The 16,897-nt window shown below is 39.2% G+C and overlaps 1 protein-coding gene across 1 annotated transcript in view; it reads right to left on the bottom strand.

Moving 5' to 3' along the window:
- Nucleotides 1-16,897, bottom strand: part of MAP2K5 (mitogen-activated protein kinase kinase 5) — a 234,025-nt gene that overhangs the window by 201,017 nt on the left and 16,111 nt on the right. The window contains exon 3 of the mRNA XM_081831876.1: nt 11,658-11,725. Within this exon, the coding sequence (XP_081688002.1) occupies nt 11,658-11,725 (68 nt within the window). The remainder of the gene's footprint in view (nt 1-11,657; nt 11,726-16,897) is intronic.

Raw genomic sequence — 16,897 nt, 5'->3', positions numbered from 1 at the left:
CGTGCTCAGACTGAATACATAAGCAGCAGTAATAAAATGTGTTTTCCGCTGGTATTCCTGGCAGAATCCGTTATGTGCAGTAATTGCAGCAATAATCAATAAGCTAACTGAGTAAAAGATTAATCAGTTTTGTGATTGCTAATGGAATCTCCAGTACCAGACTCAGATTAGTTTCAGAGTCCCTCTGAGATGTTCTTCAAAATCCTTAAACAATTTTAATAAGGATGTGACAAAGTTTAGCACAGTTATCCAAAAATCTAATTAATTTGAAACAGAGGGCCAAATTCAATGAGGGGATAGCAAGTACAATTCTTGGCTTGTTTTGTTTGCAAGTTTATCAGTGTTCCTATTTGTTATGAACCTAATTCTAATTCTAACAGCACAATTCAATCAATAATTACATTTTTTTCTTCATGGAAATCTGCCATATAAAAAACTTGAGTTCTAAAACAGCACAGTTTAATTTTACAAGGTACCAGTTCTCTATTAAGAGAGAAAAGAGAGACAGAGAGATACACACACACACACACACACAACTACTTACTACCTACTGTGTACTAGGCTCACTACTAGCTATTTATGTTTATTCACTTAATTTCTCACAATCCTATCCTATTCTGCAAGTATAATTCACAGATGAAGCAAACAGTTTATCAGTGAACCAAAAAAAAAAAAAAATACTTCTTTCATTCTAGTTCTTGTACTCAGAACATAACTCTTTAAGAGTCAAAAGGTAAGTTATCTCTTATTTCTCAGACCTCAAAACATTTAAATAAACCAGGCTACTGGGCAGCCTGCTGAGCTGGTGGGAGCGTGGCTTCTTCAGTCAGACCCTGTGTGGGTTAGGCCATGTCACCGATCTTTCACAGACTAGGGACGCATGGCACCGCACTGATGGGTGACCTTCCCCCTCCTTCTTCAGCGCCCCCCTCTGGTTTTCCTCCTCCCTCCCTGACCACTCTACGCAGTTTCCTGTAAGTGGTTGTTTCCTCACCCCTTCTTTAAATGTTGGAGCTCCCCATGGTTTTTCATCAACCTTCTCTTCTTATTTTATACTCTCCTTGAGTTAACTTCAGCCACTTCAAAGGTTTCAATTACCAGAGGAGTAATTGAGACTAATTAGGAGCTGATGAATCACAAATCTTTATTTCCAGCCCAGATTTCTCTCCTAAGATTCGGAACATACCCAACTGGTTGTCCAGAGGCCCCTCAAATTCAACAGGTTTCTACCTCTCTCACCCCTCCCTCATGCCCTAGACCCATCTTCCGCCACCCGGGCTCACTGTTTCAGTGAATGACATCACAATGACCTAGTTTCCCAAGCCAGAGAGCTGGAAGGACGCCAAACCACTCTTCCCTTCTTTCCCACACTCAGCCAATCACCAGTTTTATTAACTCTACATTTTTCCAGCTTCTCAATTCCTTCAAGCTAGGGCCCTCCATGATATAGTCCACCTTCCTTCCCAACCCCATCTCATACCCTCTCCTGCCCCCCTGTCCATACCGCACTGAATCACAGGGAGCTCCTCCTGAACGCACCAGTCATCTTTACACCAGAGCTTTGACATACTGTTCTCTCTGCCCAAAACATCCTTCCCAGTCCCTTTGTCCTACCTTATTCCATCTAGACACTACTCTCTTCAGGAAGCCTTCTCTGTCCCCGAAGCTACATCAGGTACTCCTTCTTATGCTCACAGAGCACCTAACGTTTGAGCATATTATAGCATTTATCACTCTGCCGGTAATTATGAGCTTTCATATCCTCCCACACTGAACACTGGACCATGGGCCCCTTGAAGGAATGAACTATATGTTCATTATACCTGTGCAACCCAGCACAGCACTTGGCCACATAGTTGCTATCCCATAAATATTTAACTGTATGAATCTGGCTGTACAAATAAGTAAGCACATCAGTGTGTGAGTGATCTCAGGTCCTATTCTACATTTACTAGCTCTGTAACCTTGAGAAAGGCATGCAATTTGTATCTCAGTAATCTCAGCTATGAAAATGGGGAATATAGGGACTCCTGGGAGGCTGTCGGTTAACCGTCGGACTCTTGATCTCAGCTCAGGTCTTGATCTCAGGGTCGTGAGATCAAGCCCTGCATTGGGCTCCACGCTATTTAAAAAAAAAAAAAATGGGGAAAATGCCTGCCTTCGTCACCTCATAAAGGTATTAAGAAGATCAAAATCATCAGGGCGCCTGGGTGGCTCAGTCGGTTAAGCGGCTGCTTTTGTCTCGGGTCATGATCCCAGGGTCCTGGGATCAAGCCCCGCATCAGGCTCCTTGCTCAGCAGGAAGCCTGCTTCTCCCTCTCCCTCTGCCTGCCACACCCCCTGCTTGTGCTCTCTCTCTCACTATCTCTCTGTGTGCCAAATAAATAAATAAAAAATCTTAAAAAAAAAAAAAAGATCAAAATCAAAGGAGCTGGTATAAGGGAAACCTTCTATAAAGTACTTGAAAAAAATCTTGAAATAGGGCACAGGGCTATGAATCTCCCACTTCCAAGCAACATTATATAGAAGAGAAGGGTTCATAACAAGAGGGTAATATAGAAACCCCTAAATAAGGTCACTTTTAGACCAAATACAGAGGTAGAATTTAACTGTTTATCAAGACTCAGTTCCCTTCCCATTCCCTCAATTACTACAGTACTACAAACAATAAAATAATTAAAAGGGTATTATAAGGAATATTGTCTATTTTTCTTCTGGAAGTTCATCAAGGGCAGGGGCCCTGTCTTGTGTATTTTATTATCTTGTATGGCAGAGGTATTAAACTGGAGTCTATATGAGTCTTAGGAGAGCCTTCAAATTCCTGAAATTACATGTGAAATGCTGCATTGTGTGAATTTTCTGGGAAAAGAATAAACAACTTTCCTCACATTTTCAAAAAGACCTGCCACACTAAAAACCTAAGAAATCACTGCTGTACAGTGCCCAGCACTGGGCCTTACACATAATAGTGCTCCACAAATATTTAAGGGAAGGAGGCAGGTAAGAGCTGATAGAAACATGGTAACTACTCTAATTGCTGGTACCTTCTAACTTACTCTGGCAAGTCTTACATATCAAATCGCATCAAATCAGGTTTATTTATTCTTCTTCTATACACATAACAGGACAGTTTCCTAAACCTCTCCTTAACATGCCTCCTAACAGACTTAATACAGTGTTTCCAACTTATAAGGAATAAGCATGCTGGTTTTTTCCTACTAATGATAAAATTTTCAAATTCCTGTTCAGTCAATATTGCAAGCATACCCCATTATAAGAAGCCCAGTCAGTAATTACAGCAATAATCAATAACCTAACCAACTATTTGCAGTCCATAGTTAATTTATTAGTTTTCCCAGTGAAGAACCCAACAATCTGAACTCTGTTAAATGGCTCCAAATTCAATTAGAACACTGCTTAGTGTGTCCTCAGTTACGCTTTCTTTCGACTATTTCTTATACTTTACAATGAGAGGCTTTTGCTTCTATGACGCTGACCTCTTACACACGCAACTGCTCCAGTAGTCAAAAACAACATATAAAGCAAATCTATTTTGAATACCAAATTAATATCTGCATTTACTTATCTGGTTTCAGATCCCCCCACTTCTCCAATAACTCACTGCCCCTACCTTGAGGTACTACAGAGTGCACATGCTCTTGCTTGAATGTCTCTAGACCAAGGATCCACATACGGTCATGGATTGATTTGAGAAAGAAAAATCACAGTGAAAAGTCTTCCACTGAAAAGGTCAACAGGGAACAACCCTGGGGCCTGTTTATAGGCTAATGTTATTGGCTAGATGTATTTATTAATGATTTGGAAGTGAAAAAGACAGTAAGTTGGCCGTGCTTAACGATAACACTATTTGGATAGTAAGACCGTAAGGGCGTTAGGGAGCTCCAGATGGTCTTAATACAGGTTTGGGCAGCCAAAGGCAAATGAACTTCAACTTGGCTAAGTGTAAAGTAATGTGTGTTGGCGGAAGGGGTTTAAATTTGTATTCAGCAATGGGTCCAAAGCTTGTAGGATCCTCTCGGCTGAAGCTTTCAGAGTCATCACCATGGTTAGGTTAGCTTGGGGCAGTGTCTACACTGACCTTGCATCTGATTTCTAGGCGGCAGCAATTCTGTTATACTTCTAAAGGAGAAGTAGTCCCCCCTTATCCGTGGTTTTGCTTTCCATGGCTTCAGTTACCCGTGGTTAAAGGCAGTCTGGAAACAAATGATCCTCCTTCTGACATGTCGTCAGAAGGTCAACAGTAGCCTAACACAGTCACAATGCCTATGTCACTCACCTCACTTCATCTCACACAGGCATTTTATCAGCTCTCAGCATCACAAGAAGGGTGAGTATAGTACAATAAGGTATTTTGAGAGAGAGAGACCACATTCACATTACTTTTATTGCAGTATATTGTTATAATTGTTCTATCTTATTATTTTGTTAATCACTTGCTGTGCCTAATTTATAAATGAAACTTTACCACAGGTATGTATGTATAGGAAAACACATGGCATATATAGGGCTCGGTACTATCCATGGTTACAGGCATGCACTGTGGGGAATCCTGGAACTTATCCCCCACAGGAAAGGGGGGACTGCTGCAGTAGCTTCAGGGAACCTGCCACTTAAATAAAATAGGACCATCAGGCCATGCAGAGAGCAGGCCAAATGTGACATTCCCTTACGTTCTATTTAGCTATTTCCAATAGTGCTTGATAAAGATCCAACCTACTGCTCAACTTCTATTAAAAAAGGAATAAATAAAAAGGCAATGAGGAAAGAGTAAAGAACATATAAGTAATAGAGAAACATATATTTAGAAAGAAGCACTTGTTTTGAAATTTTCTATTACTTCAATTTATGCCTTCTTGGACGTATTTCCTAGGTTGATAATTTACTGAATTTCTCTAACTTTGTTGTATTGTAGTATATTTACATTCACCTTTCAGATATATGTAGAAAATACCCCTCTCGTTTCCAGTAAGACTGGCCTAAGAGAACAGAGGCTCACTAAGAGCTGCCAACAAGTGCCCAACAACCTGGTTATGCCCCACAGCAATCCTACTGCTGGAGGTCCAACATTTCCCTGCAGCCCACATCTCCTCTGAAGACAAGCTCCTAGCCATAGTCCCTACGGGGCTAACTGAGGTATCACACATGGCTCGACTGCCTCATGCCAACTGCCTCAACGTAGGACCCCAGAGGAACCAGCCTCCAGGCTACACTGAGCCCTCCACAGAGATGGAGCTCAACTGGAAGCACAGCCACTTTAATGACAAAATACTGGTGGTCCAAAGCACCCCAGAGTGCCCCAGTGTCACCTGCCTGAGGCCTGCTTGTGCTTATCTCCTCCTTTGCTTCCATGAGCCACAAAATAAACCCTCTGTTCTGATGCAAACTTTACTATGCTTCTGCTCCTTACAAGCTAAGATGCCCCAAGATATTTCACAACAGGGGCTAAATATGGGTCTACCACATTTTTGTCACTATTTCACGGGCATCCAAATGTCCAAGGCAACACAGAGAAGGGAATTAAAACAACCTGCCTCTGAAAAAAATGTTTTATTCTTTGACTAGGATGAGAAAACAAAATAAAAACTTTACTTACAGCTTAGAGCATGTGATTATTTGAGTTAAAAAAAAAAAAAGAGTAATTTCCCAAACCATTTATTTATTTCATTCAGCTTACCTCTCCTTGTGCCATTTCTCCACCCTGCCAGAAGAGAATATACTTCATTATCAGCTGTTCAGGTGAACTGCACTGAGCTGATTTTGCCACATACAAAGTAAGTTCATAGGTGAACCTATTTAATATGGAGCACATTTAAAAGCACCATATGGAAAATGAGCTTCCAATCTCTTGCTCTTTGATGAAAACTTCCTAATAGCAAAGGCCCTGGGGCTGTTAAATGTTCAACTCCTAAGTGGGCAACAAATTCTGTGGTAAAACTCAGTCTTGTAGATAAGGACAAACACCTTCACAATTTCAAAGGCCCAGGGTTGCTCATTCAGGTAAGCATCTGACTCTTGATTTTGGCTCAGATGATGATCTCAGGGTCCTGAGATGTGGCCCTGTGTCACGCTCCATGCTTAGCACAGAGTTTGCTGAGATTCTCTCCTTCTCCATCTCCCTCTGCCCCTCCCCTCACTCACAGGCTCTCTGTCTCTCAAATAAATAAATAAATAAATAAATAAATAAATAAAATATTTAAAGTTTCAAAAACCCACAAAGTATTTTTTACATTCTTATTCACATTCAGGTACACTAACACTCTAGTCAACAGCATTATTTTTTTATATCAGAAAAAAGGAGTATTTGCAAAGCTTCCTCAGCAGGACCTCAATAGATGCCAAAACAAAAACATCATTTCAAACCACCAGAAGTAAAGAGACTGGGAGTCAAAAGATGTAGGACCGTGTCCAGGCCTTTCCATTCATTGGCAACGTGACCTCTGACTGAATCTGCCCTCTGAGGGCCTCAGTTTCCTTATCTATAAAATGAAACTGCTGGACAAGACTTCTAAGGCTTCCTTCCAACTCTACTTGAGTACCTGTATGATTTTAGAGGCAATCTCCAAGTTATGTGTACTAGGATAAAGCTAATCATATTCCAATTTACAAGGTGCTACAGAGGTCAAGGAGTATTTTCCCTCATGGTACCCAACATGTAAAAAGTTACACAATGGTCAAGTATACCAAAGGGAATACTTATCCTCCACTAAAACACAACGTCTCTGCCATAATGGGAGGCATTACAGTTAAACTCATCCCATACTCTTCTGGCAATGTGTAAAAATGGTATAAAGGCAGAGAATGGGCAAAATGAAGAAAATTATTCTTGTTAATACTGTGTTCCACTCACACAAGCCTCTCAGGATCGAGAGAACCAGGTGTAATAAATCCTGTACTAGACACGGGATTTAGCAGAAACAAATATGAATCCATTTACAAAAGCAAGATGTACTGCTGAGTTTCTTAATGAAAGGTCACCCAAAAGCCGAGGTTAACATTAAAATAACCCCTCCTATAACTGGGTCTCAGTGATAGATAAAGCTTATGATTAATCAATAAACAAGGCCCAGCCCTGTTGTTTGGTGCTGAAAGGAAATGAAGCCAGCACTGCTAGACAACGAACACAAAAAGACAGGAGGAGAAAAACAACACACCATCTTTAATCTTCCCAGAAAATGAGAGGGGGAAACAAGAACATCAACAGAAATGTAAACTATATTAAGGGAATATTTAACAGGGTCCTTTAAATAATTAGCAATGATCAGGTATTTAGTTTTCAGAATATGTAGGTTGGGTGTACTTCTTTTTTTTTCTAATAAAGCATTTCAGATTCTAATTAAAAAAATACTTTATGGAGGAATTAAAAAGATACAATAGTGTCAGAGGAAAAGCCATGATCCCAGAAGTGGAATATTCTAACAACATAACTTACAAGAAACTACGCTATAAAAACAGATTGTTGATTAACACAAACTCATAACAAAACGCAGAGAGCGATCACAATGGTGCTGTAATAACACTTGGCTGCTGGATTCTCTCAATACATTAAATATCTCCTTGGAGACCAAATTACTTTACATTTTCTTAAAAGACAATTTATTATAGCTTTGTTTTCTTCTCGTTATCTCTTAAAAATATATCTAATGAAGAAAAGAATACAATTTCTAAATAACTTACATAAAACAGTACTAATGTGTGACAACAGACTTTGGTTTAATATGTTGGTTATTATCTAACAGCACACGACAACTTATTGTCATGACAAATCCCTACTACGACGCGATATCCACGTGTCACATGTATCAAAAACCACTGTATGCCATTATTATGGCACACATAAAATTAACAGCCTAAGGCTGCTAGCAATTTAAATAATTGATAAGTTTTCAATTAAAAAGGCAACATTTTCAGGTCTAATACGAAAATCTATTTAAATTACTGATAAAAACTTATGTTTCTGTTGGCCCAAAGCCAGAAAATACTTGTGTTCAAGGGGGAAAACAGTAATTCTGCAAGTTGCAACTCAGACGTTGCATATTTTCTTCTTAATTTTATGCAGAGATCCAGGCTGTTTATTCATTTAACCTTTGTAATCAATGGAAAAGAATGATTAAGGGATTTCCAGTAAAAGTGTCTCTAGTTTTGCTTTCCCCATATGGATTCTAAAGAAATAATAAGGGGACTGCAAATTTATTAAATTTGACATGAGAAACTAAGCTGCTTTTTACAGTAAATACAGGGTTACCTGTCAGTATCTCGGTATCTCAGTATCTTCCCCACCCCACCACCCAGATCCTGGATTCAAAAAGTTTTCAGTCAAAATGAACCTAAAAAATAAAGACCATGCAGCTTTTTCATAATAGATCAGCAACTAAAGGTGATCAACCAAAATCTATGTGAGATTAGGTCCAAATGGTTCTCCTTATGGCAAAACTGGAACCCTGAGGAATTTTAATCATAAGCACCAAGACAGATCAGGGGCGCCTGGGTGGCTCAGTGGGGAACATGCTTCTTCTCCTCCCTTTGCCCCTCCCCCCAACCCCGCTCATGCTCTCAAATAAATAAAATAAAATAAAGTTTTTTAAAAAGAGCCAAGACAGATCAAAATGACAGCCAACCAATTTTATGTGTGCTTTTTGAGGAAGAGATTCCCCTACTCTTTACTTTTTAAATGTTTATTCAGAGCCTGACTCTACATAAACAACAGGTATATGATGGTAGGGCTATCTCAACAGGTAAGAGGAAAAAGAAATCCATTTAGGCTTTAAATGACTTAAAGCTTGTTATCTCTCTCCGAGATATTTTCATTTAAAAAGATTTTGCTCAAACATTCAGAATCAGAAGAGTGGAACTAAGTTAAAATTCTTGGGGATTTCAGGTTCCCATCTATAAATATTTAAGTGAATTAATGAGAAAGCCTGGACCCGATCAGACCACAATGTATAGACCACTGCCAATTCATAAAAAAAGGCTTCACCATCCACTGCAAATTGATAAAAGTAAAGAATATCAATTCACTATGCGGTACACCTGAAACTAATATAATATGTCGACTGTACTTCAATTTTTTAAAATGAGGGAGGAAAAGAATGTAGTGAGTTTTACATAAAACTAACTTTACTCACTTTATTTTTTTTAATTTTTAAGTAGTTTCTACCCCCAACGTGGGGCTTAAACCCACAACCCTGAGATCAAGAGTCGCACACTCCACTGACCGAGAGCCAGCTAGGTACTCCTAAATCTACTCACTCTAATGGTCACCTTTCCTTTTGAGATTATGTACTGCCCATCATTTTTAATCTTTAAATGACTCTCACTGTTTTTCTTTGTTAGTAAAATAATAGTGAACAGTAGGTAATTTTTATTATTTACTTATTTTATTAACGTGTTTATTTGGCAAAATAAAATGTTACAATGCCTATGTCCTCCAATCTAAAAGTGAAAATTGATTAATGCGTGAAAGCCACATATTTGGGGATCAATGAGCTAGATGATCTCTTTTCAGACTAAAAAGTGGTCCTATCGAAATCTCAGAAACTTGTCAGTTTAAAGACAATTACATAACTCTTAATGTATTTTCCTACAACACAAAAATGAACACTGCATTTGAGAAAAGAAACATAAATCATAGGGAATATATACTACAGATATCTCAACTGAGGTATTACATCCACACAAATCACCCAGAATGTACTGATGGTGATGACACAGACAACTCCCCAGACACTCCTTAATGTGCAAGGAGGTGGATGGGAGAGAAACAGCAAAAACAGCTTGGATAGCACTGGCTATCACACCAGGAGTAACTTAACTCCATGCTCACATTCACACTAGCCCCAAGACCTTGGGCGTATCTCTTAGCCATGGCTTCCTCATCTAAAACATCGGGATGATAAAATCTACCTCACCGAGTCATTATTAAAACCACAGAAAATTAGATACCTTTCGCATCTAGTATATATATATATAGTAGGCACTTAGAGACGCGAATGATTATTATCACTATGATGACACGCATTAACATTTCTCAAAAAGCATAATTTGTCAGAACTTCCCAAAAGCACGTTTTTGAAAGCACAACTTTGTGTGTGGCTATGTCAGAGACATAATAAAAGTACAGTGATGTCTAAGTAATGTACTCTCTGCAGTGGATGTATGTTGAAAAACTAGAATCCATCTGTGTGTGTGTGTGCTTCCTAAAAATAAGCATCTCACACTCCCAGGAGAGTTAGGCAATCTATCAATACTAGTGCTAGACCTTTCAGCAGACAATCCTCCTCTGCCTTTCAAGGTACTGATGAGCCCTGCTCTAAATTCTCAGTGCACAAAGACTCTCAAATAAGTTAATGGGAAGTCAATGGGAAATTGACTTTTCCTACTCTGTGCTGGTCTGAATGCAACGCTCTGTTAATCATGCCATCCTTCTTGTTCTCTTTCCTCCTACCCTAAATTAAAACTATTGGCGGAAACCCTTACAGATATTTCACAGTTTTCATTACAATGAAACAATATCCTGGTTGAAGCTGAGGTCCATCAGAAACCTACGGATGTTGTGTTGGCTACAAATGGCGACCGGGACCAGCAAGGGCCCTGAGTCCATCATTTCCACCATCATACCACTTTGTATTTGTATAGAACTTTTAACTTCTCAAAGGGCTTTCACATCTATTATCCCATTTGATCACTACAATGATCCTATGCAGTAGAAAGGACAAGTGGTATTATCCACAATGGACAGATGAGGCAGCCATAGCACAGAAAGGTTAAGTGATCTGCCTAAGGCCAGCGAGCCAGAGGAGAGCTGAGTCAGAGACCTGAGTCCAGGGCTCTCTCTCTACCCAGCCCCTAGAAAATGTTTTGTAAACAGATTACAAACTCGGATAAAAGAAAATAAAATGAATAAGAAGAAATAAAACTCAATGAGAGGACAGCACAAATCAGGGCTCAGGGAAGTTACACCTCTTCATCATAGTTGGATTTGTCAGGCTAAGTATTAAAGTTTTAGATATGTACCCTTTTGTCTTATCTTGCTTATCTACTTTAGTCCCAGATAAACGGCTAAGGCAAATTTCCACTGAAATTTGAAACACAAAAGAAAAGTCATTTCAGGATATATTCAAATCACTCTGAAACAGTAAGTAACCCTGCAGTTCATTTCAGGGTGGAAAAAAAGGGGGTGGTTAGTGCATAAAATAACCGAGAGTACATTTTAAAATCGCGTATCCATACTAAGCCTGCAGCTACATTATAACTATAGTCTGTTTGGAAGGGTGAAAGAGATCTCCAGTTGAAAGTAGATTTTGAAAAATTTTTTAGAGCCCAGGGGTTCATTTTTAATGAGCCGTTACTTTAAGTACTGCATAAAAAATACAGGAAATTGATAGTCCATTTAGTCTGCACCATACCTAATGCAAAAGTCATTAAGACGCATTATTCTTAATGTTCATGATATGATCAGTAAGTGTCTTTTGAAAAGAACGCCCTTAACTTTAACGTAAGGAAATCCTTGAAACCCTTATGCATCCTACAGAAGAATGCTATGGTAGCTGTGATTTATTTTTATATCTTCAGCATGCCGAGAAACAGTGCCCACGATTACATTAACACATTACAATAGTCCTCATTTATGATAGACTTACATAGGACAGCATGGCCTTCATTTCTTCATCGCTCCTCACTGTAATTCGGTCACCATCTTCATCTTCATCTGTTTCAAAGGCAACATAGTGCGAGTGGTGAGATTTGCAGTTTTTAAATGCACAAAAATCATGTCAGCTGGGAACATAACACAACTTCTTTTCACAACTTGAGAGCCAAATCTTCAACACCATATTTTTGAGGATGTCGAGGTTATTGGTTTGTTGTTTTGTTGGGATTTTTGTTGTTCAGAATATGAACAGTCCCGATAAATAGTCAAAAATTTCAGGGACAGCTGAAAATTAAAATACTGCTTATGTCAAGCCTGACATGTATCTAGGTTAATGTGTCACTGGAGTGTGAAGAAACACGTTTGGTGTGAAGAACGTTAAACACTGAAGGAGGCCAGTCTTGTTCTACCATCAGTACTTTCCTTCTTTCCCACGCAGCACCCTATCCCTTATTTGTCCAGTCTTCCTCTCTCCCAGACAAGCTATCATGTAACAGTGGCATGATCAAAATGGCTCACATGTATTGAACATGACTACACACAAAGTACCATGATTCCATGCTTCATATACCATACCTCCTTAAGAACCATGCAACGATCCTATGATGTGGACAGTGTGACTTGATTATTACTATTCCCTTTTCACTGAAGAACAGGGAGCCTATATAAGGTTAACTTACAAAGCAACTCTAACACAGTTATCCCCATAACCCATTCTATCTGGTAGCTCACTTGCTCTTTCTGAACAGTTTCATTTCTATTGGGTAGTCTGACTATAATAAGCTTCATATGGCTATTCATGTGATTTTGGAAAAAATCTGATAGTCTTAAAACTGGAGGATAATTAGACTTTACAAAATACACAACCAGAATGTATACATTTGAATAAGTGTATCATCAAAGCGGCCACATCCAGAAACTTATTTCCATGATGCTTCTCCTATTCAAAATAGTTTTGAAATACCTCTTTGAAAACTGCTTTAAGATCCCAAAGATAGCATGAAAATATCAGATCTCATTTTTTTGAAAGATTTTTTTTTTTTTGAAGTAAACTCTATACCCAAAGTGGGGCTCGAACTCACAATGCTGAGATCAAGAGTCACATGTTTTACCAATGGAGCCAGCCAGATGCTCCTATCAGATCTCATTTTTAACCCCAAATGGAACTGCCTGCCTGGTCACTCACCTACGCTATCTGCAGGCAGGACTCAGAATGACTTTTGTTTATTTCTAAATATTTAGTTAGCTATTTCATCCCTCTAAAAATAAAGATCTGTCAACAAAACAGCCTATGTGATAGATTCTAAATATATGGCCGAAAGAAAAATGCCAAAAACATTTTGAACAATAATAGGGTTGTTGGAAGAAGTACACAGCCTCCCAGGGGACAACTTGGAAGGGGCAGGCTCTCTCTCAATTTGGATGCCTCAGCTCTGATGCACTTGTTAAACAATCAGTGTTGTTATTTATTTATTTATTTATTTTGAGGGGGTCATTCTTGAGTATCTAATTGCTCATTTGATCAGATGCGGAGAACCTGATTCCAGGCCTGGAGAAACAGACAAATCTCAGGTCATGAAGAGAATAAGCTTACACGACATGCTCTGGGGACTCTTACTGAAAATACAGGGGGAGTTCAGCTCATGGATCTTCGCCCACCACACCCCAGCGGCCCTCCCTCCCATCCAGCTGCAGTTCTGAAGATGTCCCCCTGCTCAGTGGCCAGGCCATGGAAACCCTAGGAGGGAGCTTGTATTCTCTCCTAATTAGCCCATTTCAGAGCAAAATGCTACTTTCTCTCCCAGCAGCCAATAGCAATCTATCTGACAGCATGATAGAAACCAGCAGTTGAGCCAGCCCTGCTCAGTGACCAAGCCAACTGCTCTCACTGGGGTTTCTCTCCAAAGCATTTGTTCCTGGATCCTGGATCGTGGTTCACTCCCAAAGAGTTCCCGAACTCAATGCAAATCAGTATCATCAAGTCACACTATTTAAATATCTATATAAATAAGAGCTGTCCAGAGTCACTACTGTACTATTCTACTAAGAGCTCCCTGTTCTCAGTATAAAAGGTACATAGTAGTCACTTTCAGTAACACGAAGACAGCAGAGGCCTAAGAATATTACATATATAAGGGACTATATAGGAATCTAGCTCTTTCTTTCTTTCTAGGTGTAGACACTATAAAGTCAAATTGGAGAAGAAAAAGAAATGCCATTCTAGGTTTGGAAACAAAAGGGAGTGTCTACGTAAGTTCTGGAAACCAGTATTTTCAAGGGTAAGTAAAAAAATTTTCTTACAAATGCAGGAAACAAAGGGAAAAAACAGATACAGTATAAAGAGATATAATGTTACATACTAGCACACATGAAAACACTTTACATTTTTATTTTAAAAGCAAGTCAAATTCTCTGTTTAGATGTGGGCTACAATGATTTGTTCTTCATAAAGTCATGAACTTGGTAAAATTTCCAGCCTGAATAAAGTAGCTTTTTGTAACTCTCACTTCTACACCAGAACTAGCTACAGAGACAGTGGCTACAAAGGAATTGTTTATGTTCAAATTTCAAAATACACAAGACCCCAATAAGGTATCTTTCTCATGGGATGAGGAAGTGTTTGGAGTTTAATAAAACAGGTGAAAACCCTTCTTAGAATTTGTGAAGAGAGGGCACAGATTCCAGAAAAATCATTTAAATCGCCGTCTCTCTCAATCAGGAACAACACAACAGTAAGAGTTCTCTAAGCTCTCAAAGCCAGAGCTTGAACCTTTAAGGTTTCTTAAAACAGAAGATTTGGAATTCCATGAAATCTCTGAGGGATTATTTCAGGAAAAAAACAAAAACAAAATAAAACACCTGTGATAGAAGTCAGCTACCAGAATAATTTCTTGTCTAGCAGTTCCATGAAAAGCAGCTATGAAACACTATAAGGACACTTGGCTTTAAGTGGACAGAAAACTGAGGCCAAAAGGCCCGAATAGCCAACCTAGTGGTAAAGTCTTGATGCTGTTCCATAAGGGGTCTGACTCCAAGAGAAAGATTTTGGTTAAGTTGAAGGAGGCATTGTAATAAAGCCTGGGGATAAAATCAGACTTACATGACACAGTGATTAATGTTCTTATGGATTATTAAGAGACTCCATTTTATGTAGGTATTGGTTTTCTTTACAAATTGCTCTTTGGGGGACTGATAGACTCTTTGCTATTTGTGATCAGTAGTTTTAATGAAGACTCCTGTTCTTGTCAAAGAGGAGACTGAGTTGGAAAAGTAATCACACCTATGAGAAGACTGATGATTCTGGCCAAAACACAAAACCCAAGCTATCTATCCCTGTGATGGCAGTCAAACCATTTGCCTCGACACTTAAGTGAGAATACACTTCTCTGTAAAGACAATAAATTCCAAAGACATCCAGATGGCCAAGAGACACATGAAAAGATGCTCACCATCACTCATCATCAGGGAAATGCAAATCAAAACCATGATCTGCTATCACCTCACGCCTGTCAGAATGACTATCATCAAAAAGAGAAGAGATAACAAGTGTTGGCGAGGATGTGGAGAAAAGGGACACCTTGCGCACTGTTGGTGGGAATGTAAACTGGCGCAGCCACTGTGGAAAATAGTATGGAGGTTCCTCAAAAAATTAAAAACATAACTATCATGTGATCTAGCAATTCTATTTCCGGGCATCTATCCAAAGGTAACCAAATCACTCTCTCAAAGAGATATGTGAACCTCCATGTTCACTGCAGCATTATTCACAATAGCCAAGATACCACTTATGTGTCCACCAACAGATGAATGGCTAAAGATGTGGTATACACATACATACAGTAGAATATTACTCAGCCAAGAAAAAGACAGGCATCTGCTATTTGCAACAACTTGGATGAACCCTGAGGAGGGCATTATACTAAGTAAAGTAAGTTAGAAAAAGACAAATACTGTATGATACCACTTATATGGGAAATTTAAAAAGGCCAAACTTAGGGGCACCTGGGTGATGCAGTTGGTTAAGCATCTGACTCTTGGTTTTGGCTAAGGTTGTGATCTCAGGGTCGTGAGATCAGGCCCTGCATCAGGCTCTGTGCTCAATGCGCAGAATCTCCTCAGGACTCTCTCCCTCTCCATCTGTCCCTCCCACCCCCCAAAATAAATAAATAAATCTTAAAAAAAAAAAAAAGGCTAAACTTAGAGAAACAGAGTTTGACTATCAGGGGCTGGGGTGGGGGAAAATGGGGAGCTTTTGCCGAAGGGTATAAATTTCTAGTTCCAAGGTCTGGGGATCTAATGTAGAGCATGGTGATTATAACTAATAACACTGTAACATACTTTTTTAAAGATTTATTTATCTGTCTTAGAGAGAGAGAGAGCGTGTGCACACATGCACGCATTCACAGGAGGGCAGAGAGAGGGGGAGAGAGTCTTAAAGCCGACTCTGTGCTGAACACGGAGCTCGATGCAAGGCTCAACCCCACGACCCCGAGATCAAGACCTGAGCTGAAACCAAGATCTGACATTTAAAGGACGACCTGAGCTGAAACAAAGATATGACATTTAAAGGACTGTGCCACCCAGGAGCCCCAACACTGTACATATATTTGAATATTGCTGAAAATAAATCTTAAATGTTTTGACCACAAAAAAAGAAATGGTAATTATATAACAGGATAGAGGTGTTAGCTAATGCTAGGTGGAAATCGGTTTGGAATATACAATTGTATAAAATCAGCAGATTGTACACCTTAAATTTACACAATGTTATAGGTCAATTATATACCAAAAAAGCTGTAAAAAACGTCTTAAAATAAAAACAATGAGGGGCATCTGGGTGGCTCAGTCGGCTGAGCATCCAGCACTTGGTTTCAGCTCAGGTCATGATCTCAGGGTCGTGGGATCAAGCCCCAAGTCAAGTTGGATAGTCTGCTTGAGATTCTCTCCCTCCCCCTCTGCCCCTCCCCCTACTCATAAGTGCTTTCCCTCTCTCTCTCTCTCAAATAAATAAATTGATAAATAATCTTTAAAATAAAGACAATGAATTGACAGGTATTAGAAGTATTGAAGGATAAAGTAGAAAGACATACCAAGCAATTTAGTGTAACAGTAATTTAAAATACTTCTCTGTTAAAAGTTGGATACACAGAGCCAGTCTGGCTGATTCTGGCTATTTGCCTATCAAACTGGATTAGCTATAAAATGAACACTAAATGGAACTATAAATCATAA

This window comes from Leptonychotes weddellii, chromosome 9 (assembly GCF_054177405.1).
Source record: "Leptonychotes weddellii isolate Sample4059 chromosome 9, ASM5417740v2, whole genome shotgun sequence".
NCBI lineage: Eukaryota > Metazoa > Chordata > Mammalia > Carnivora > Phocidae > Leptonychotes > Leptonychotes weddellii.
This window is presented reverse-complemented; position numbering and strand designations above follow the sequence as displayed.